Below are 23421 nucleotides of genomic sequence, written 5' to 3'. Positions count from 1 at the left end.
ACATTTGAAAAGGGCAATTATCAGATACCAAACCACATAGTACCCTACCACATACAGAACCAGTCATGCTAACAAATGACCAATATGAGCTATCCAACATTTGATCTTAAAGCCATCATTCCAGAATTAAAGTTACTACCGATGCAGCCACTTTAGCATCATTCCCTATTACCAATTTATCTTCAAATCTTTTCTGCCAAGAGCCTATGTGATATACCAATCACTTTTATCTTTTTTCATCACAAGTGTAGAAGAAAGAAGGAAAAAACTACTTGTCTAACTACTCATTTGACTATTAGTGAAGTATGATCCAGTTCTTACATTTTGATCTTAGTTATAATGTTTAAAATTATCCCACACCTTCCATTTTTCTGGTCAAAATATTTAATTTAAATGGTAGGAGCAGAGCTCATGCCTCACGTTCCTTAAAGCATTACTCCATTAGAAATATTAAACGAGAGGCAATAATGTCACAAAAGCTCTGGCTCCACTTCACCTCGATCCCCCTTTCTCTCATACGTAGTTAGCTTTATTTTAATGCACGGGAACAAGTTACGCGATTCTTGTTTCTACAAGAGAGACATGCCCAACAGAACTGCGCTCTCTGTCTTGGCCATCAGAGTTGTCCATACGTACACATGAATTAAGTTATTAATGGAAGTTTTTGATCGTAAATTATTTTGCTTTGAAAATGTCATAATCATGGAAGTGGGAGAGGAGAATGAAACAAAGTATTAGTTGGAAAGTTTCCATGTGGGAGACACTTCTCTAACATTTTATGATAGTGTTTAGATACAAATCTTGATTAGTTAGCACTCATTGATATTAGTTTAAGATGAGATTCCTTTTGTCTCCAACACCCTAATATAAAGCAAATGGCATTGGCAAGAAGGTAGATCCAAAAATTGAATTCTATACCCAACATCTAGGCTTCTCTTCTCCTAAGGAAAAAATGGAAGTCTCTCAATTGAACACGAAAACTCATTTTCATGCTCGTTCAAACAGCATGCCCTCTAGACCACACCCTCTCATCCTACAGTGCAATGAGCACTTGGACAGGTTAAGGTCTTCCAATGAAGCCTCCTCTTCCTCTTCATCCCTTAATCATAAGTTAGGAGGGTTGCAAGATCTGCATGAATGTGTTGAAAAATTGTTCCAGCTTTCCATCTCCCAAGAAGCACTTAACCATGAGTGTCAAGAAAACCGGGTGGATGAGCTTCTGAATGGATCCTTAAGGCTCTTAGATGTGTGCACAGCCGCAAAAGACTCTCTATTGCACACAAAAGAATGCATGCGAGAACTTCAATCAGTTATGAGAAGGAGAAAGGGAGGTGAAGTGGAGCTCAAGGCAGAGATTAAGAAGTTCTTGACTTCAAGGAAGGTGGTGAAAAAGGCCATCTCAAAAGCCTTGGCAAATTTGAAGGGTACTTCAAAAAATTGCAACATCTCATCTGCAAACAATGACAATCAATTGATTAGCTTATTAGAGAATGTGGAAGTGGTCACTCTATCAACATTTCAGGCACTACTTCAATTGATCTCAGGGGCTACACAATCAAAGTCAAGCAGCTGGAGTTTGGTTTCCAAGAAAGTAAGTTGCTCACAATTGGCAGATAAGAGTGAATTTGCCCAACTTGATGACGCATTACAATCCAACATGTTTGCCCAGACAAGTAAATTTGAAAACATGAATAAGCTGCAAAACCAATTGAAGAAAGTCGAGTCGCTTGTTCAAGATCTTGAAGAAGGGCTTGAATTTCTGTTTAGGCGTTTGATTAAGTCTAGAGTTGCCCTTCTTAACATCCTCAATCACTAGTTAAGATTATGTGGGGCATCCAAATTTTGTAAAGGCATAGATATTATTTTACGGTTTAATTAATCATTTAGTCCCTATAGTTTTCAAATTTATCCATTTTAGTTCCTATAGTTAATAAAGTGGTTTTTTTAGTCCCTATAGTTTACTATTAATTCTTGATAGGTTCCGTTAAAATTGTTTAACACCGTTAAATTATTGTTGCCGGACGTCCTTCCTCGGAGCTCCCTTTCTTCCGGGAGGCCCCCGCCTTGCAACAAATATTGCACTTCCACCCCAACCCTCACCGCCGGCACCCGTTGCAAAATCGGCGTCGCCATCAACCTCTCCGACACATGCAAAGGCGAGAAATGGAAAGAAAGGTTTTGACGACACGGTGTACGATGGGGTTTTCCGTTTCAGACATAGCACTCACGATGATGACAAATGTTTTGTTTCTTTTTATCCCCGTCGCCGCTCCCACGACAACAACCACGGGTTCAGATTCATCATCGTTGAGTGCTACGTCTCAAATGGAAAAATCATGCCGTACTTTGTGTCGTCAAAACCTTCTTCCTCTCCATTTCTAGCCTTTGCATAAGTTTGGAAATTATAAAAACTAAATAAGTAATTAAACCTAATTTTACATCTAAGATTTTGTAAATGTAAATATCTAGTTACTGTATATCAGTATCGTAAAGCTTTGATTTGACTCTCCAAATTGACAATTGTGCAATGCTACATAGTAAAAGTGTATTATTTTTAATTTGAATTAGTTAAGTATTGACTATTTCGTAAAATTAACTTAATTTAAATCAATAATATGAATAATGCTAATTTATTACTTTACACGTTTTCGTAAATATGAGAAGTAAAATCCTTTAAGCTCGGCCAAATATTTCTTTCAATAAGAAAATTTTCATGATCAAAGACAGAGTACATCACATGTTTTAGCGATGAAAGGGATATGTTGTTTCCTCTGGTACAACTCAATTGATTCTAATATGAAAATTAATATTTTTAAAAGAAATAATAGTAAACATGAGTGTACAGATCTTATTATCCTGTTCAGGAAAAAAAAAGTCTTATTATCCCGATTTATTTAATCTTTTAGATGTTTTTAAAAATGAAAAAAACAAGCACTTGACTCGATATACAAATTATGAGAATTAATTGATTAAATCAAGGACAATAGACTTGGGTATGAAAAAGACTTCGACATAGTAGTTTTTTTTTTCACTTGATAAGTAGTAGTTTATTTTTAACTTATTTGTCAACCAATCACAAAATATCACATTTTTTAAAAAATTGAATCTTAACTACCAAAAAAGTCATACATATTATGAATTATGATTGATTGATATCATAATAAACTGAATAACAATTAAACTCAATATTAAATAATTTTTGGTCTAAAATATCATTTTGGCCATTATATTTTCACATTAACTTTATGATAACATTTTTTTTTCAATAAGAACCATGGTTAAGAAACTCTTGCAGATAAAATATGAGCTAGATCAACCCTCAATGCACTAGAAATACAATCTGGAGCAGATTCAAAGACATGATAACCCTTAGTAAAACTCAAAGCTTGTTTGGCTATTCCATTCTCAACTTGATTAGCATCTCTAAACACACGATTCCAAGAAACCTTGTTAATACGACCAAGCACAACACAAATTATATCATGGATAATTAACATCTAAAAAACAATTAATTTAAACATTTTAGTGTTTTTAAACCATCATTATTCTAAAATTAATTATTTTAAATATAAAAGTTAATGGTGTTAATCTTAAACTGAAAAATGATGAAATTAGTTTTTTTTTAAATTTAAAAAACTAAAATAAAACTGTCGAAAAGGATGAAATTGATTTCTTTTTAAAACTTAAAAGACCAAAATGAATTCATTGGGAAACATTCTTTTTGATGTCCATTCATGAACATAAAGAACTAAATTAAAGAACCAAATTAGAAAAATACAAAAATGTTAGATGAAAATGATATTTTAGCCCACTTTTTATATAAAAACTCTTAAAATTTGAAGTAACTTATTTTTTAGAAGAAATCATGATAGTAAATAACTTTAAAAAAAAAGTTAATTGGATAAATTTTGGAGAATTTGTGTTGAGCAATTTTAGGATGAACCTCACTTTTTTGTAATTACATTGTTGAGCAAATGTGAAGCTGTTCTCAAAGGCTTTGATATCATTTCAGGTTTAGATATAGAGTTCTATTTTGCTCCTTTCGTGGAGTCACAGGCTTAAATAGCTTTTTGTTTTGCTCTTCGCATGGGTTTGGTTTTGCCCCCCATTGCTGCTTGTTATTTCTCTTTGGTTTGCTGTTATGGTGGGTTGTTGATTTGGTGCCAATCTAGTTGAGATCATCTCAGCATTTCACCTTAGCATTCTCTTCTTTTGCTTAATATAAAAAGCTGGCCTCAAAGTTACTGGATGGGAATAGAAAATTATAAGTTAGGTTAATGCTCAAAGTATTGCCATGAAATAACTCAAGTAACGAAATGATCAGTTCTTAATGATGATAGAACGACTAAAATTTGAGTAAACAGTTTCAATGTATTATAACTAGATATTTATATTTACAATTACTATGTAAAGGTATATCTATACATTACAAAATTTGGATGCCCCAGATAATCTTATAACTAGTGATTGAGGATGTTAAGAAGGGCAACTCTAGTCTTTATCAAACGCCTAAACAGAAACTCAAGCCCTTCTTCAAGATCTTGAGTAAGAGACTCCACTTTCTCCAATTGGTTTTGCAGCTTATTCATGCTTTCAAATTTGCTTGTCTTGGCAAACATGCATGATTGTAATGCTTCATCAAGTTGGGCAAATTCACTCTCATATGCCAATTGTGAGTAACTTACTTTCTTGGAAACCAAACTCCAGCTGCTTGACTTTGATTGTGTGGTCCCTGAGATCAATTGAAGTAGTGCCTGAAATGTTGATAGAGTGACCACTTCCACATTCTCTAATAAGCTAATCAATTGATTGTCTTTGTTGGCGGATGAGATGTTGCAATTTTTTGAAGTACCCTTCAAATTTGCCAAGGCTTTTGAGATGGCCTTTTTCACCACCTTCCTTGAAGTCAAGAACTTCTTGATCTCTGCCTTGAGCTCCACTTCACCTCCCTTTCTCCTTCTTATAACTGATTGAAGTTCTCGCATGCATTCTTTTGTGTGCAATAGAGAGTCTTTTGCGGCTGTGCACACATCTAAGAGCCTTAAGGATCCATTCAGAAGCTCATCCACCCGGTTTTCTTGACACTCATGGTTAAGTGCTTCTTGGGAGAGGGGGAGCTGGAACAATTTTTCAACACATTCATGCAGATCTTGCAACCCTCCTAGCTTATAACAAAGGGATGAAGAGGAAGAGGAAGAGGAGGCTTCATTGGAAGACCTCAAGCTTTCTAAGTGCTCATTGCATTGTAGGATGAGAGGGTGTGGTCTAGAGGGCAAGCTGTTTGAACGAGCATGAAAATGATATTTTGTGTTCAATTGAGAGGCTTCCATTTTTCCTTAGGAAAAGAGAGGCCTAGATGTTGAGTTTTTGGATCTACCTTCTTGCCAATGCAATCTACTCAATATATATTAGGGTGTTGGAGACATAAGGAATCTCATCTTAAACTAATATCAATGAGTGCTAACTAATCAAGATTTGGATCTAAACATTATCACACAATTGTAAGATAAGTGTCTCCCACATGGAAACTCTCCAACTAATACTTTGCTACATTTTTTCTCTCACTTCCATGATTATGATGTTTTGAATGTAAAACATTTACTATAAGAAACTTGGGTTCAATAATGTAATTCATCTGCACGCGTAGACTTGCTCTGATGGCTGAAACAATGGCTGCAGCAGTGTTGGGCATGTCTCTCTTTGCTGAAACAAGAATCGCATTACTTGTTCTCTTGCACATTAAAAATAAAGCTACCGACTTGTGAGTGAAAAGAAGCAGAGAGGTAAGGTAGAGCCTGAGCCCTTGTGTCTTTGTTGCATTTCATTTAATATAGAATTGTCTATCTAATGCTTAATGAACATAAGGTCTGAACTTCGAGCCTAGCATCTATTAAATTAAATATTTGACTTAGAAACAAAGAAGACGTTCGATAATTTTTAACACTTGCGTGGTTTTTCTTTATTGCTTGAAACATACAGACATAACTCTTTTCGTCTAAAGAGATATCAAGCAAGGAACAACAGCTATAGCAACATACCAACAATCCGTTAAATTAGTAGAAAATTTAGTATTTTATGCTAGAACGAGGCATATTTAGAGGTGCATTATCATTATTCTAGATTTTTTTTTTTGCGAGTGACACGAAGTATATAAAAAAATGAATGCCAAATTACACATGGATATACAAATAACTCGATATATTATGATCCTGAAGCATTCAGAGAAAAATGTAATAATTATTTTCTACGCAATTTCACGGTCACTCATGGGCCATGGCAAGTAGGAAAATTGCTGCCACAGGCTATGTTACATAGTCGAGTTGAACAGCTGGAACTAATACTTGTCGTAGTTAATATAATTATGTGTGAATAGTAAAGATAAATACTTTTGAACTGGACCACATATTAATTACAAGATTGATTTAATGATAAAAAAAGAAAAAAAAGTGAAAAAAATTGTGTGTTTAATTTTTCCGTCAAAAAAAATTAATAATTAACAACTAAATTAATATTTACTGATAAAATAAAAATCATTTGTAAAATTTGTAGCCCTAATGACACTGTATTTTATATTAGGGTAAAACACTTTCCTCTCATTTTTTAATTATTCTACCGAATTATTGATTATTTTAACACTTAATTATTTGTCATTCTAAAAAAGTGTACTAATTATTTCTTTTCTAGTAATCTCTCTATTTTTTTCATATTTCATCTAATTAAAATTAAATTACAACTATATATTTTAACTTATTATTTTTGTTTTAAATATTCATTTTTATCAACATAACTTATATAATTAATAGAAAAAAATTAATATTAAATGAAAAGCTAAGATGATATTTATTAGGAGTATTAATAGAAAAAAATAATATTGCATTTCAAAATTAACATAACTCTTATTTTGAATTATTTTTTCTTCAAATGTGATACCTTTTAGAACGAGTGAGTGATTAAGGGAGCTTATTTTAAGAAAATTATAAAAGCTGAAAATTATACTTCAAGTACGTTTTTAATTTATTTTGGATGGTTATAAAATCCCTTTTTGATTAAAAATATTATTTTAATCCTCCCGCCCTCACTTTGTCTGTCGCTGTCGTTTAGGTGCCCTTTGCTCTTTTCTGTTCCCTCCGCGCGAGGTAGGTTTTTTAAGCTCTGTTCTGTTTCTTCTTTTTACTTTTCACTGTTGATCAATGCCTATTCACTGGTTTATGCTTCATTTTCATAAAACTGGGGTGAAAATTTGTTCAAGCATTTAACGTTGTAGCCATAACATTGTACAATGATCTCCACGATTCACCTGAAAATGGGTCGATGTCCTGAGTAAGGACTTTTACTGAGTTTTAAATACTGTAACATTCTCATCATTATTTTTCTCCCTTATTATTTAAAAGGGCTTTTGGGAATCCAATTCTGCAGACTCTCTCTGCTTTGTGTAATGAACTTGTCTGCATGGAATATGAATTTTCATGGACGCTAGTAGAATTGCCACTGTTCTTTAGTGTATGACTAGGTGTTATGAAACTATTACTGCTTCTTATTACCTGATATTGGAGAAATTGATATCAATTTCGAAATATCAGTTCAGCACATCTTTATTACTGGTATTTTATTATCTCTACTTACTAGGTTTTATAATGGGCAAACCCTGAAGCCTAAAATTTAAATATTGAATTTTGCTCACTTGCTGTAATATTTAGTTTGAAACTATGCTCTACTTAGAGCTAGTAGTAGGGATGGGTAATATCTAGACTGAACAAGTGGAGTCAGATTTGCATTACAAATCAATATTACACTAAACAACTGTTAAGATAGAAAAAAATAAATAATGAACATCTATTTCTGGTATGTTGCATTTCATCAACAAATTAAGCCACTAATTTTTGTTGAGATGTTGATGGGAATATTCAGTTTAGCTTGTTGATTGATTTTAGTTTATACATATATATATTATACACACACACACACACACACACACACACACACATATATATATATATATATATATATATATATATATATATATATATATATATATATATATATATTCTGTTGCGTATAGTTAGTTTCAGCACAGTGGGTTGGGCTAATTGATATCAAATAGCAATCGTTAATATTACTCAGTAACTCTCTACAAAAGCTTCTAACATTTTTTCTTTGATTCATTTCTAAATTTCTTTTGAGTACTATGTAAGAATAGTTTAATTTGATTACAATTTGTTAAATTGTTGGCTATGTTTGTTTTTGTTTTACAGGAAAGTAATGGCAGATGTTGATAATTCTCAATCACCAATTTCACAAGAAAGTGCATATCAACCAATTTCTGAAAGAAGTATGAAAGAGTGGGATACTGGATTTTTTGATGCAGAAAATGCAAGGAAATAGCTTGCAAAAGCAATTATTATGCATGACTATCCACTTTCAATAATGGACCATCTTGGTTTTAGGAGATTCATGGCTGCTCTCCAACCATTGTTCCAAGTTCCTTCTAGAAACATGCTCAAGAAAGAGATATCTGAAGTTTATGATTCTGAAAGAGATTTGAAATTGTTTGATAGTTTTGACGGAAGAGTGGCCATTACATCAAACATGTGGACTTCAAGCAATCAAAGAATGGGATATTTGGCTGTGACTGCACATTATATTGATAGTTCTTGTACTTTACAAAGTCGTATTTGGAGGTAATAATAAAAATTCTTATAGTTATAAGTTTCCTAGTCATATTTGATATTGCATATAATTATATGACCTTTTTCTTTGATAAAATGATTGAATGCAAAATTTATTATGTTAGGTTCATATATGTTCCTGTTCCTCACTCAAGTGATAGACTTTGCAATGCATTAGTTGAATGTTTGATGGATTAAAATGTTGATACAAAATTGTCCACTATCACTTTAAATATTGTTGCACGAATGATGGTTTCATTGAGAAAATTAAAGATAAGTTGCAGTAGAAGACTTTATTGAGGGATGGATCTTTACTTCAAATGTGTTGTTGTGCTTATATCTTAAATTTGATAGTGAAAGGTGGGGTGAAAAAGATTCGAGATAGTGTAGCATATTAAACTGCAACACCGTCAAGAAAGGAAAAATTTTAGGAGACAGCTAAACAATTGAAAATTCCTTGCACTAAAAATTTGATTTTAGATTAAACAACTAGATGAAATTCAACTTACAAGATGCTTGAAATTGGCTTATCATATGAGGATGTATTTAATTGTTTAAATCACGTGACTCTCAATCCACTTGTTTGCTGACTAATTCACAATGACTATTTGCAAAGGATGTTTGTCGAAGATTGAAGTTGTTTAATAATATCGCTGAAGAGATTTGTTGTGACACTAAATATCCAACTCTTAATACATATTTTCCTATGATTTGTGAGATTAAGATAGCAATATCGCAATGGATTAACTCCCCTGATGAGTTAATTCAAAAAATGGCAGAAAAGATGTCAAACAAATTTGAAATGTGATTCATGACATAATGGTAGTTGCTACTATTTTAGATCCTAAATACAAAATGGAGTTACTTGAATATTATTATGAAAAGTTGTATGAACATGACTGTTTAGGTCAAGTTAGGATGGTTCGACAGTTGTGTTATGATTTGGTTCGTGATTATCAATTGAAAATGAAAAAAGACTCTGTTAGTAGTTGTTAACCGATTGGCAAGTGCACCAATTTGTTCAAGTAGTCATTAAAACGGTAAGACCGAGTGTCGAGTCCACAATGACTTTGACTGTACTCAGATTTTGTATATGTCCAATTTTAAGCAATCAATGAACTGAATTTGATATTAGTCAAATAATGATATGGAATATAAAATTTTGACATAAATGAAGATAATTAAACAGAACACATTAAAGAGATAGAATACAAACATTCAGGAGATGAGTTGTCGATTGAAGTAGAATTACGGAGTGTGTTGAGACTCAACTTACCAAAACTACTCTTGATGCAACATTAAGGATTTTTCACTATTTAATGTTATTTCGATTATTACTTTCATCCACTAACATACCTTAACCATGATCCCTCATGTGAAAGAGCCTAGATTACCTAATTTCACTCCTAATCCCTTAAGAATTATATCAAATAATTTGCTTTAAGAATAAAGATGCATAAATAAGGCTAAATAATACCATTCTATCCCTAGACATGGATTACCTAAATGCTATTTTCAAGTTCTTAAGAGATAAACATTTTTCAATGCATAAACCCTATAACACTACATGAGCATGGGTGACCAAGCCATAAACATAATATTAAGCACAGAAAAGAGACAATAATATCAAAATAACATTAAATAGATAGTTACAATCATTACATCAAGAGTGTTTGGTTCTTGAGCTCCCAAGAATGGGTGGTTTAGCTTCTCATTGTGATGTGAGGCTTACTAATACAAAAAGAAAACAAGAGGTGTGGAAGAAAATGGAGGAAAGGGTCCCTAAGTGAATGGGTTCTCTCTTCTCTCGTGCCCTAACTTCTTATTTTGGTCCCCCAAAAGAACTCTTTTGATTTCCCCCTTTTCTCCCTTTAAAATGCAGCACATTCATGTTTTTCGACATTGACTGTGCGCTAAGCTTGTATGTGCTCGCTAAGCGCACATGCAAAGTCCAGCTGACATAAGTGATCGCGCGCTAAGCCACTAGATGTAGGCTAAGTCGTCAGATGCGCGCTAATCCGCAAGATGCAGGCTAAGCCGTAGATGCGTGCTAAGCTGCTAGATGCGGACTAAGCCTGGCCTCCAAGTTGGCTCCTCGCGCTGAGCGGATGTTGACGCTCAAAGCGCGCTGCTCCAGTTCTTCAACCCTCTTCCAAGCTTCCTGTTGTGTAATTCTACAAAAACAATACACCCCAAAACACTATAAATTAACTAACTTTAACATTTACTAGACAAAAACTCAAAAGAAGCTAAATTCCTAATGTTTTAACACAAAAGAAACAATAAAAAAGAGGAAAATTAGATAATTGCTATGTGATTTAAATATTCAAATTACGTAAACATATCAATTATTAGTAGTGCCTCTTCATCACTGGATGGTAGTAATGTTCGTGATGATGCATTAAATGAGTTTGAAAAGTATATGATGAAGAAAAAAAGGCTAGAACTTCATATGGTTAAACAGAGTTGGATCATTATTTAGAGGAGGAGCTTTTCCCAATGACCTCAGATTTTGATGTTTTATTGTGGTGGAAGTTGAATGGAATCAAGTATCCAACACTTCAAGCAATTGCAAAGGATATATTGGCTATTCCTATCTCTATTGTAGCTTCTGAATCTGCATTCAGCACTAATGGTCAAATATTAAGCCCCCATTGTAGTTGACTTCATTGGACTACTTTAGAGGCCTTGATGTGTGCTAAAAGTTGGTTATGGAGTGCTCAGAATACTGGTAAAATTTTAAATTCTTCATTGTAATGGCTAATAAACTGTATATTTTATCTGATTATTCTTTATGTTGTTTTATGTATGATATATATAGGTTGTCTAAATTCTTAAGTAGTCCAGGAATGTCCTACTATGCTCAATGAAATGGAGTCTGATGATGAAGGTATTTTGTACTTTATTTGTTTGAAAGTTTTTCAATTTTAATGTTTGTTTCATTTTTGTTTTGTTTAATACAGTTGAATTGTTGGCTAGTGGTATTACTTCCTATTTCGAAGATGATCAACATATATGTTAGTTTGTGCCTTTGTGGTGTTTCATTTCATTATGTAATGTACTTGGTGTTGTTATTATGTAATGTACTTCTTCCCATTTGTGCAACTTATTCTCATTATGTAATGTATTTCTCTTGGGTTTGTTTGTGAAATATTCAATCTTATGCATTTTGTCTTCTATATGTGATTCTAGCTTTACACACTTTCTCAATTTAAATTAGTCAAATCAAAGCTTAACATACTTGAAAAGTTAATTAATGCCATTTTCTAATGATACGTACTTGTAGGGTTGCCTTGAATAACTTGAGTCACGAAATGATCATTGCTCACTTATGATACTACAATCAAAATTTGGGTAAAATGTTTCAATGTATCTATATATCTATACATTACAAAATTTGGATGACTCGGATAATCTTAACTAGTGATTGAGGATGTTAAGAAGGGCAACTCTAGTCTTTATCAAACGCCTAAACAGAAATTCAAAACCTTCTTCAAGATCTTGAACAAGCGACTCCACTTTCTCCAATTGGGTTTGCAGCTTATTCATGTTTTCAAATTTACTTGTCTGGGAAAACATGTAGGATTGCAATGCTTCATCAAGTTGGGAAAATTCATTTTCATCTGCTAATTGTGAGCAACTTACTTTCTTGCTCTGCATTAGCTTGGAAACCAAACTCCAGCTGCTTGACTTTGATTGTGTAGTCCCTGAGATCAATTGCAATAATGCCTGAAATGTTGATAGAGTGACCACTTCCACATTCTCCAATAAGCTAATCAATTGATTGTCTTTGTTTGTAGATGAGATGTTGCAACTTTTTGTAGTACCCTTCAAATTTGCCAAGGCTTTTGAGATGGCCTTTTTTACCACCTTCCTTGAAGTCAAGAACTTCTTAATCTCTGCCTTGAGCTCCACTTCACCTCCCTTTCGTCTTCTCATAATTGATTGAAGTTCTCGCATGCACTCTTTTGTATGCAGTAGAGAGTCTTTTGCGGCTGTGCACACATCTAAGAGCCTTAAGGATCCATTCAGAAGCTCATCTACCCAGTTTTCTTGACACTCATGGTGAAGTGCTTCTTGGGTGAGGGAAAGTTGGAACAAATTTTCAACACATTCATGCAGATCTTGCAACCCTCCTAGCTTATGGCTAAGGGATGAAGAGGAAGAGGAGGCTTCATTGGAAGACCTTAACCTTTCCAAGTGCTCATTGCATTGTAGGATGAGAGGGTGTGGTCTAGAGGGTAAGCTGTTTGAACGAGCATGGAAATTGGATTTTGTGTTCAATTGAGAGGCTGCCATTTTTCCTTAGGAAAAGAGAGGCCTAGATGTTGAGTTTTTGGATCTACCTTCTTGCCAATGCCATGTGCTCAATATATATTAGGGCGTTGGAGACACGAGGAATCTCATCTTAAACTGTTATCATTGAGTGCTAACCAATCAAGATTTGGATCTAACATTATCACATAATTGTTCGGGAAGTGTCTCCCACATGAAAACTCTCCAGCTATTACACTGTTCTATTTTTCTCTCTCACTTCCAAGATTAATGTTTTCAATGGACATCATTTACTATCAAAAACTTGCATGCAATAATGTAATTCATCTACACGTGTGGACTGCTCTGATAGCTAAAACAATGGCTGAAGTTCTGCCGAGCTTGTCTCTCTTGCAGAAACAAGAATCTCATTACTTGTTGTTCCTTTGATTAAAATAAAAGCTAAAGACGTGTGAGAGAAAAGAAGGGAGGTGAAGTGGAGCCCGAGCCTGTGTCTCTGTTTCATCTCAGTTAATATAAAACTGTCTAATGGTTAGGAACGTGAGGTCTGAGCTTCGTGCCTACCATCTAAATTAAATATTCGATTCAGAAAATATAGACACTCGATAGATACTTACCTTTCATGACACGTTTTAAAAAAGAGGGACTTGGGACAATTTTTTGTGAAGGTCAGAAACTACACCTGATACATTTAAAAAAAATGAGGAACCAATATAGACCAGTTATAGACCAGTCATAAACTACACATGATACATTTTGAAAAAAATGAGAAGCTAAAATGAGACAGTTTATTATTGAAAGACTAAAATTTAAAATCTTTATATTTATAGGAATTAAAAATATATTTAATCCTTAAATTAAAATCCTCTATAATTATTATATTTAATAATTCCAAGAGATTATTTTAAATAATTAATTAATGTTGATTCATAAATAAATAATCTGAACATCTTTGGCAACTCTTGGAGTCTTAAAGATCCATCCAAACTCCAAAACCTCATCTACCCAAGATTCTTGAAGTTCATGGAAAAGAGCTTCTTGGGTGAGGAGAAGTGGACACAATTTTCAACACATGCATACAGATTCTGCATGCCTTCTATAATCTATGGTTTAGCAATGAGGTTGAAGAAGAGTTTTCATGGGAACCTCTTAACTTGTCCAAATACTCATTGCATTGTAGAATGAGGGGGTGTAGTCAAGACTCAAGAAGAGGTTTTTGTGTTCAAAGAAGACAACACTTGAGATGAATGTAAGAATTGAGTATGTGAATCTAACTTCCTTCCACTGCCACGTGAACACATAATGGGCATTAACTGAAGATGCAAGGAGTCTCTTCTTAAACAAACATCAATGAGTGCTAATTAATCAAGATTTGAATCTAATGTTAGTGCAATGTCTCCCACAAGGAATCCCCTGACACATTGCTTGTCTTAATTAATATGCAATAACGCACGATCGGCAAATACTATTTTGGCAATTAATTTCAAAAAAGCAAATAGTATTTCATTGTGCATCTCTTATGTCCACTGCTCAAGACATCATCAAACTCAATGTTAGGTGCTGCAATATACTATCAATTGCAAAAAATAAACTCAATGTTAGGTGCTCAAGACAACACTTTTTTTAGTAGCACAAGTGTTGGATCTATGGAATTGGACGCGTGAATAGGCCTTTGCTCAAGATATAATATGGATACAGGGGACACAATAAATCTCATGTTAAACAAATCTCTGTGAGTTTTAATTAATTTAATTTTAAATCTATATACATATCAAAGAAATGATAGCGTAATGTCTCCTATAAGGGATGCTTTCCCATTCAATACTTATTGTTTTCTCCCCACTTGCATAATGATCACACTTACAAATCACACGGACAGATTATTGAAAAATAGCATATCTGCATGTTGCTGATATAAGGACTGAATTAGGGGTATTGGGGATACTGCAAAGCATATATATCTATTTATTTATGATACATATCCTAGCTGTCAATCTCAAATCGATGGATATGTTTTGAGGTGTCACCAATTCCATATCTATTAATTAATCAATATTAGTAGTATACATGCATGTTAACTCCACATTTTGTAATAGCATTTTTTATGATAATATGCTAATTCACTTGTCCGCTTTAGATGAACACAACCAGCTTATTTTTCATTATCTTTAGCATATAAAACTTGAGAACATGTGCAGGCATTAGGTTTTGATTTAAATTTAATCATCAACCTGATGGCAGTTGTAAGATTAACAGCTAGGATATGCCTTCATCCTTTCATTTTATTTTTCCCAGAAAGAAGAAATAAAACTTGATTAAAAGATATGATTAGCAACATGGCATCAGTTCCTGACTCCTGTTACATGTCCACGAATGAAAAATAAACAATAGACTATAGCATCTATAGGTGGACTAAAAAAGAAAAAAGTCATTGAGCAGTTGCTTTTAATCTTTTGAATCTAGAAGAGAAAAAAGTATGTTTACTGTTTTATCTTCTGTTTCCTTCCACTTATATTAATGGTGAAATTTCAGAAGAAAAAGGGAAATTAAAAGATGAGATGTTGAAGGTAAGCAAAGGAACTGGAAAGAAGAGATTGATGCTGAAGTTACAATAGTTTGATCCTTAAATAATATGTATTCAGTAAAATATAAACAGATTTAATCACATTCATGTACAGTTGTGTGACCCACGGGGGAAAATTGAGTGCCCAAAAATCATACAGATACTATCACTATGATTAGTGGTTGAAGATGTTGAGAAGGGAAACTCTGTTTCTAATTAATTTTCTTGAGAGCTGATCAACTCCTATCTCTAGATCTTGAATGCAAAACTCCAAATTTTCCATATGACTACGAAAATTCTCAATAGATGAAGGCCTGTGACTGATGAGAGATTGCAAAGCTGCATCCACCTTTTCAAATTCATTTGTGTTTGATTCTTGAGAGTCACAAATTACTCTTTTAGGCTGCATCAACATGGATATTGCTGACCATCTGCTGTGCTTTGAGTGTCTTTTTGGGCCTGAGATGAACAGTAGCAATTGTTCTAATGAGCACAGGGTGATTGCTTCTGCTTCATTTAAGAAGTTGAGCATGGGTGAAGTGTTGTTGTCCTTCTGCTTCAAATTTTGCAGGACCTTTCGAATTTGCTTTTTCATGTTCTTCCTCGCAGCCAAGTATTTCACACCTTCAACCGCGAATCCAGTTTCATTGCTTTTCTTTCTTCGGATGACTGACATTAAGTCGCACATGCTTTCCTTTGATTGCAGAAGGCAATCTTTAGTTGTACTACAGATATCTAAGAGCCTAAGAGACCCTTCTAGTAGGTCATCAACACATCTATCATTGCACTCTTGTGCCGAGACTTTTTGTTCCATTGGCAATTGAAGCAACTTATCAGTGTAGTCATGCAAATCAAGCATGTCATTAAGTTTGAGGCACACTGAAGATGATGACAATGAAGAAGAGGCTTCAGAACCCCTCAATCTTTGCAATTGCTCCTCCAATTGTGATACAAGAGGGTGAGCTGCAGAGGGCAAGCTGTTGCTGCGAAGATGCAGAGAGCTTTGTGTTTTCTTTTCAATTGCTGCCATTTTTTCTTCTTAGGAAACAGATGGCTAGAAGGTAATGTGTAGAATTTGCTTCAATGCCTGACTTCTTGTGGTTGGCTTTTGCTTCATATATAGCAAATGAAAAGTAACATATTATGGGAGACAAGAGGAATTTTTCCCCCCTCAAATGTCACCTATTGAGTATGCAATTATATGATCTTGATTTGGATCTCAGCATCCTCACCATTATGCACCATGCTTCCAACTCATCCCTCAATATTTTACTTGTGTGATGCATGCTTGTAATGGGAGCTATTGTCTATCATAATTGTCTTTCGGTCAATGAAATTGTCTACCTACAACAGGACAGATTAACAACAAGAGGACTCCTCATCTTTAGATACTAATATGTTGGTCACTTCTTGGTGGCAATGTTTATGCAGTGTCCCCAGATCATTACCTATTAATTAATCTTTATTTGCTACCATTTTGCATGTTATAAGTTGCCTGTCTCATTAACGCCTCCAAAAATAATTAATGCAAATTGGTTTGCTAAAGTGCACATTATTTTTTATTTTTTTTTTAAATATTCCTTTTCCCTTATGGAGGTGAGTACTAATTTCTGGTTGCCTTTTCTTTTGATCCTGTGATCAGGAAATTAACAAGGACGGCTCAGAAATCATGTACTCACTGCTTTCAAGTACCTTCTTTTCCTGAACTCCCTGCTTTCAATTTCCATCAAAGTCAAATACAAAATTTTACTTCAATCATCAGTGAAATTCCTAATGGGTTATGGTTGCAAATACCTTCTTTTTCTTTGTAATCATTTAAATTTAAACCTTATTGTACCTTAATTTTCTTAGAATTGCATTCGAACGAGCTACTTTGGAATTTCTAGCTGAGAACCTGGAAATTGCTTGAAGAAGATTATGATATTTTGAAGCAAATTGAGAAGCTGTTAAAGTAAGAAACTAAAAACTGAACATGAGTGAAGTGGGAGAAGAAAGCATAAAAGAAAGATCACAACCAGCAGGAAATGGTGGAAGATAGAAAATATATTTTCGTTCTGGTTTTTCCAGCATACATAGGTGACTTGTAGTCGATGAAAATACAAAGTTACAAGCTACACAACACACCCCATACTGACTTAGCCTAACCACCCCCTTAAAACAAGGTCTTTCATTCAATTTCATCTACTACATGTTGACTAATACTAAGTTATATCAGAAACATAACAGCAACATATTTTAATACCAAAATAACAAGAAAAGTCTCAATTCTAACAGAAGCACACAAAAATTAAGCAATGAAAGCCTAAAAAATGTGTCAGAACTGGCATTGAATACTTTCCTTAATTTAGGACTTGGCTATAGAATTTACAAATGAATTGATCTTAAGATGTTGGATTCCATTTTTCTTACTTCAACCTCCGTGGATGATTTTGTTGATTATATTGTCAGTCAGCAAACTTCTAGATATTGACCATTACTTTTTGCCAAAGTGATCAATGGCAAGTTTTCCTAAATAACCAACTTATTAACAAGTTGTCGATTAGCTCAGAAGCCTTCAAAACAAGGTTCCTATGACTAAAGGACAAATAATTAGAATATAAATTCAGATATTACACAAACTCACCAAGATGGGCTATACACTTTGATTCCATGTTAGATTTGATCTTAAAATCAATTAAGTGAATAGCATAACAGATATATAAGTTATATCCCAAGAATTGATGTAGGCGATGTGAGACTTTCCAACGGATCCACCTCAACTATTTTCTCCATGTTATATAATAACACTGTAACCCAAAATTGTTGCTGTTGATGCAATGGTTTCCACTTACTTGTAAATAATCTTACTTTGTTGCATCCATTTGAAAGTTCAGATTAAAATATAAAGGTGCATCCTACACATTCGAATTTGAAATAACAGTTTATTATAATAAAAGAGTTCAATCACCATGTTCAGGTATCCCTTAATATCGCTACTTTCTAACTTTACACACTTTCTCAGTTTAAAAAAGTCAAATCAAAGCTTAGCATACTTGAAATTTAATTAATGCCACTTTCTAATGATACGTACTCAAAGTGTTGTCATGAAATAACATGAGTCACGAAAGGATCATTGCTCAATTAGGATACTGCAACCAAAATTTGAGTAAATTGTTTCCATGTTTCTATATACATTACAAAAGTTGGATGCCTTAGATAATCTTAACTATTGATTGAGGATGTTAAGAAGGGCAACTCTAATCTTAACTTTTTTATTTAATTCTTTTTGGATCTCAAGTTCAGATCCATCGGGCGAAAAAACAAGGCAACAAAGGCTAGTTCGATCAGGATCTGGCCTGAGGAGCATATGTTAGTAGGCATGGGCTAGGTTGGCACTCTATCTTCCTGCAACCATATATCTCACCGTACACCACCTTTTAAGTTTAAAATAAACTTAAATCTCCAAAGTCGTTGCACGTTGTCCTCCAAGCACATCCTTATTTTTTTTAAGTTGTCTAATAGGCATGATTTTTTTTTTTTGTGATGTATTCTTTCTAGAATACCCATTCCAGAAAGAATGTTGTGTTACAGACTGAGAAATCCATAAAGTTTGCATTTATGTGGAGGTTCCAGATCACATGATTTGTGATATTACTGTGTCTGGAACACCTTATGGATTAGTTGTGGCATTCCAAATAACTTATTCCAAAAGAGATACAATAATATTACATATCATGTGATTTGTAACCTTCTAAGAAATCCAAGCCTTAGGGGTTTCCCAATCCATAACAAATCTAATGAATATCCAGACTGCTTGTTTTGAAATACATGTGTTGTGATAAATTTTGGATTTGGATTAGTTGTGACATTTCCAAACACCTATTCTGAAAGAGATACAATAATATGATGAATCATATGATCTAGAACATCACAAAATTGCAAACCTTATAATTTCCCAGTCCATGACACAATCCAGATTGCCTGTTCTAGAATACATGCGTTGTGATAAATTACAGATTAGGCATTCTAGAATGGAAAACCTTCATTCTAGAATACATGGGAAGGGAAGGAGGGTTAGACTGACGAGTGAGTTATTTTAAAGTTAAAGGGGGTGTAAGGTGATATTTAGAGAGTGTGGGAAGAAGAGGCCTCAAGTTGGTTGCTATGCTTTCTTTTGGGCTGATGACAGGACCCATTCATTTCACGCGGGTATGATAATGAGCAGAATGGGAGTGCTTTCACTCAAATGTCACCTAATGAGTGTGCAATTATATATGTCAGTTTCCTTTCGATGCTTCTCATGCATTAATCTTCCAACTCATCCTTCAATTCTATAACCTACTAATCACACGGACAATTTATTGAAAATTATAGCATCTTTGCAGGTTGCTAATGATGATATAAGAACTGAACTAGGGGTATTGGGGACACTGCAAAGCATACGTATCTAATAATTTAAAATACATATCCTAGCTGTCAATCTCAAAATGATAGTTATGTTTTGTGATGTCCCCAATTCCATTTCAACTAATTAATCAATATTAGTATACATCCACGTTAGTTATATTTGGTTATAATATGCTAATTCACTTGTCCTCTTTACATGAACACAACTAGCTTATTTTTCATTATCCTTAGAATATAAAATTTGAGAACATGTGCAGGCATTAGGTTTTGATTTAATCATCAACCTCATGGCAGTTGTATGATTAACAGCTAGGATATGCATTCACATTGACCTTGAGTATCCTGTGGGTTCAGCACTTGATTTGCAGAAGTTTTAAATTATATATTTTACTCCTCCTACTTCTCTTTCATCCTTTAATTCTGTTTTTCCCAGAAAGAAGAAATAAAACTTGATTAAAAGATGTGATTAGCAACATGGCATCGGTACATGTAACATGACGAAAAATAAATAATAGAGTTAACATCTGTAGGTGGACTAAATAAACAGAAAAAGTTACTGAGCAGTTGCTTTTGTGACTCTAGAAGTGAAAAAGTTTGTTTAATGTTTTATCGTCTCTTTCCTTTCACTTATTTTAATGGTGACCATTTGGAAGAAAAAGGGAACATGAAAGATGAAATGTTGAGGGAACCGGACAAAATAGATGGAAGCTGAAGTAACAATAGTTTGATCCTTAAATAATAGTATGTATTCAGTAAAATATAAACAGATTTAATCACATTCATGTATAGTTGTGTGACACTCATGGGGGAGAATTGAGTGCACAAAAATCATATAGACACTATGATTAGTGGTTGACGATATTAAGAAGGGAAACCCTGTTTCTAATTAATTTTCTTGAGAGGCAATCAACTCCTATCTCTAGATCTTGAATGCACAGCTCCAAATTTTCCATATGGCTATGAAAATTCTCAGACGAAGGCTTGTGACTGATGAGAGACTGCAAAGCTGCATCCACCTTTTCAAATTGATTTGTGTTTGATTCTTGAGGGTCACAATCACAAATTACTCTTTTAGGCTGCATCAACTTGGAAATTGCTGACCATCTGCTTTGCTTTGAGTGTCCTTTTGGGCCAGAGATAAACCGTAACAATTGTTCTAATGAGCTCAGGGTGATAGCTTCTGCTTCATTTAAGAAGCTGAGCATTGGTGAAGTGTTGTTGTCCTTCTGTTTCAAATTTTCCAGGACCTTTCGAATTTTCTTCTTCATCTTCTTTCTCACAACTAAGTATTTTGCAACTTCAACCGTGAATCCAGTTTCATTGTTTTTCTTTCTTGGGATGACTGACTATAAGTCGCACATGCTTTCCTTTGATTGCGGAAGGCACTCTTTAGCTTTACTACAGATATCCAAGAGCCTAAGAGACCCTTCTAGTAAGTGGTTAATGTGACACCTTCTGCTCCGACATACATATAAATAAATTAAACATATAAAAATACATAAATAAATTCACGTGAGTAAAAGATTCACATTCACTTCACTGTTATCAACTAACATTTATTAAAAACATATCCGACTCAGAACAAGACCATCAAAGTTTACAAAAGAAATTTTGTTAAATCAGTGAGGTAAAATAAAATAACATCATGCAATTAAAATAAAACTCATCCCCAATGTCATATCGTATCAGTGTATTGTATCCGAGCGTCCTCTAACACGAGATTCTTTAAAGTTATCCACTTAATTATCTGCTCCCATGAACACAAGGTTCGAGATCATCACAGGATCTAAAGACAAATAATACACATGGAGTGAGTTATAACATTTCTAAAAAAAATACAAATAAACAAAGATATGATCAAAATAAATTATAGAAGTATTTATAACATAGTTCAACTTAATACAATCAACGTCACTTCACTACTTTATCATTTAAAATTTATTTTTCAATCATCAATCACATTACACATGGATCACACACTCACGTTAAGACGTAATAACACTCATTAATTTCATAATAAACAATTAACAGGCGTTATGCAACAATTATATTAAGACTCAAGCCTTTATACAATGTGGTACCATGTTAGTGAAAAACCACATTGGGACACTTAGGAGTATATAACAAGACACACCACACAACGAGTATGTCAGGTCACTCTCATTAAGTAAAATCATAAGGTAATCAGTCAGGGTCACTCTGTTTTATGAGAATGCTCCAATCATATGGGATCAATATAGACTTAAAGGAGCACTCAAACCAGTCGGATTATTGTATAATTCACATCTCACAACATAAATATGGTCACATCAAGTGTTAACCACACACTTATTCACAATCAAATCTCATGTCCACAATTTAACATCTCATAATGTCACAATTCACCATCACATGTTTACGTGTATCTCATAAATTAACATATGTTCAACTATAATTTGCACTTATACTCAATCTCAATAACAATATTATGATCTCAATGCAATATGTTATCTCACAATTCATCATATATTCAATTTATCACTTACACACAATTTCATGATCTCAATATAACAATCTGGCAGTTATAATTATACATGAAGAATTACAATATAATAAATATCCCAAAATAAATCCCAATTTGATCCCTTAAGGATCCTTACACATGCTCATGTGTGTAGTCCGACAGTAATAGTGGCGTCTCTAACAGTTCCCTAAGATTCCTCAAACTTCTGTTAGGGTTTTCAAGCGTTAGAGAGAAAAGGAAGAGATTGTAACCTCTATTTTACTGTCAACGTGCGAGACTAATTTATCTATGCAAAAATATTATTTCGCAAATTCCAACGGTGAGAATATGTGAAAATGGATTTCGAAGGTGGTGTCCAAATTTCACGATGATCCAACGGTTGACAAGTCCGGGATCGTAGCTTTTCTGGAACAGGTTTTAGGTATCTGCGTGAAAAAGAAAACTTAGTGGGAGGGACATTTCTTCCATCATAAACATTACCTCAAAAATCCAAATGGTGGGTGTGTGTGAGATTAAGTTCTGAACTACCATTTCAAATTTCACGATGATCCAATGTTTAATAAATCCGGGATTATTGTTTTACTAAGACAGGATTGAGTGTATGCGGCAAAAAGAGAGGGTTTTGGAAAAGAAGAAGGGAAAACGAATTTGAGAGGAAGAGAAAGTGTAAAGACACATCGTCAATCTTGAAACTAATGTCATATGTCTCTATTTATAGCTAGCATACTCTCAGTCTATTATTTACTTTATTTTTCTTTATTTTTATTATTTTATAAAAATGAACTCTATTTTATTTTCTAAATAAAATATCTTTTTTATTTTTCTTCAGATCATTATTTTAATTAATAAATTTATTTTCTTTATTTATTTAATTATAAAAATCTCATTATTTTATCTAAAATTTTATTTATTTATAAACAAAAATTCTTTTTAATTTATTTATGAAAAAATAGGGTGTTACAGTCAACAAATGTATCTCACACTCTTGTGCCAAGACTTGTTCGATAGGCAATTGAAGCAACTTATCA

The 23421-nt window shown here is 33.6% G+C and overlaps 5 protein-coding genes across 5 annotated transcripts; 2 read left to right on the top strand and 3 right to left on the bottom strand.

Annotated features, from left to right (window-relative positions):
* The first annotated feature begins 893 nt into the window (after positions 1-893).
* LOC114378010 lies at positions 894-1942 on the top strand. Its single transcript, XM_028336513.1, has one exon. The coding sequence runs from the start codon at positions 953-955 to the stop codon at positions 1814-1816; it is 864 nt and encodes a 287-aa protein (XP_028192314.1). The 5' UTR covers positions 894-952; the 3' UTR covers positions 1817-1942.
* A 2451-nt stretch (positions 1943-4393) lies between these two features.
* Positions 4394-5372, bottom strand: LOC114378030. Its single transcript, XM_028336536.1, has one exon. The coding sequence runs from the start codon at positions 5328-5330 to the stop codon at positions 4461-4463; it is 870 nt and encodes a 289-aa protein (XP_028192337.1). The 5' UTR covers positions 5331-5372; the 3' UTR covers positions 4394-4460.
* A 3052-nt stretch (positions 5373-8424) lies between these two features.
* On the top strand, positions 8425-8864 carry LOC114380272. The gene is made up of 2 exons (XM_028339277.1): positions 8425-8678; positions 8792-8864. The coding sequence occupies exons 1-2, from the start codon at positions 8425-8427 to the stop codon at positions 8862-8864; spliced, it is 327 nt and encodes a 108-aa protein (XP_028195078.1).
* Positions 8865-11924: 3060 nt separating this feature from the next.
* Positions 11925-12994, bottom strand: LOC114379467. Its single transcript, XM_028338134.1, has one exon. The coding sequence runs from the start codon at positions 12963-12965 to the stop codon at positions 12087-12089; it is 879 nt and encodes a 292-aa protein (XP_028193935.1). The 5' UTR covers positions 12966-12994; the 3' UTR covers positions 11925-12086.
* Positions 12995-15449: 2455 nt separating this feature from the next.
* Positions 15450-16592, bottom strand: LOC114378102. Its single transcript, XM_028336642.1, has one exon. It carries the CDS (start codon positions 16532-16534, stop codon positions 15680-15682), a length of 855 nt encoding a protein of 284 aa, XP_028192443.1. The 5' UTR covers positions 16535-16592; the 3' UTR covers positions 15450-15679.
* Positions 16593-23421: the final 6829 nt, after the last annotated feature.

This window comes from Glycine soja, chromosome 12 (assembly GCF_004193775.1).
Source record: "Glycine soja cultivar W05 chromosome 12, ASM419377v2, whole genome shotgun sequence".
NCBI lineage: Eukaryota > Viridiplantae > Streptophyta > Magnoliopsida > Fabales > Fabaceae > Glycine > Glycine soja.
The sequence above is the reverse complement of the archived record's forward strand: the minus strand, read 5'-3'. Positions and strand labels throughout refer to the sequence as shown.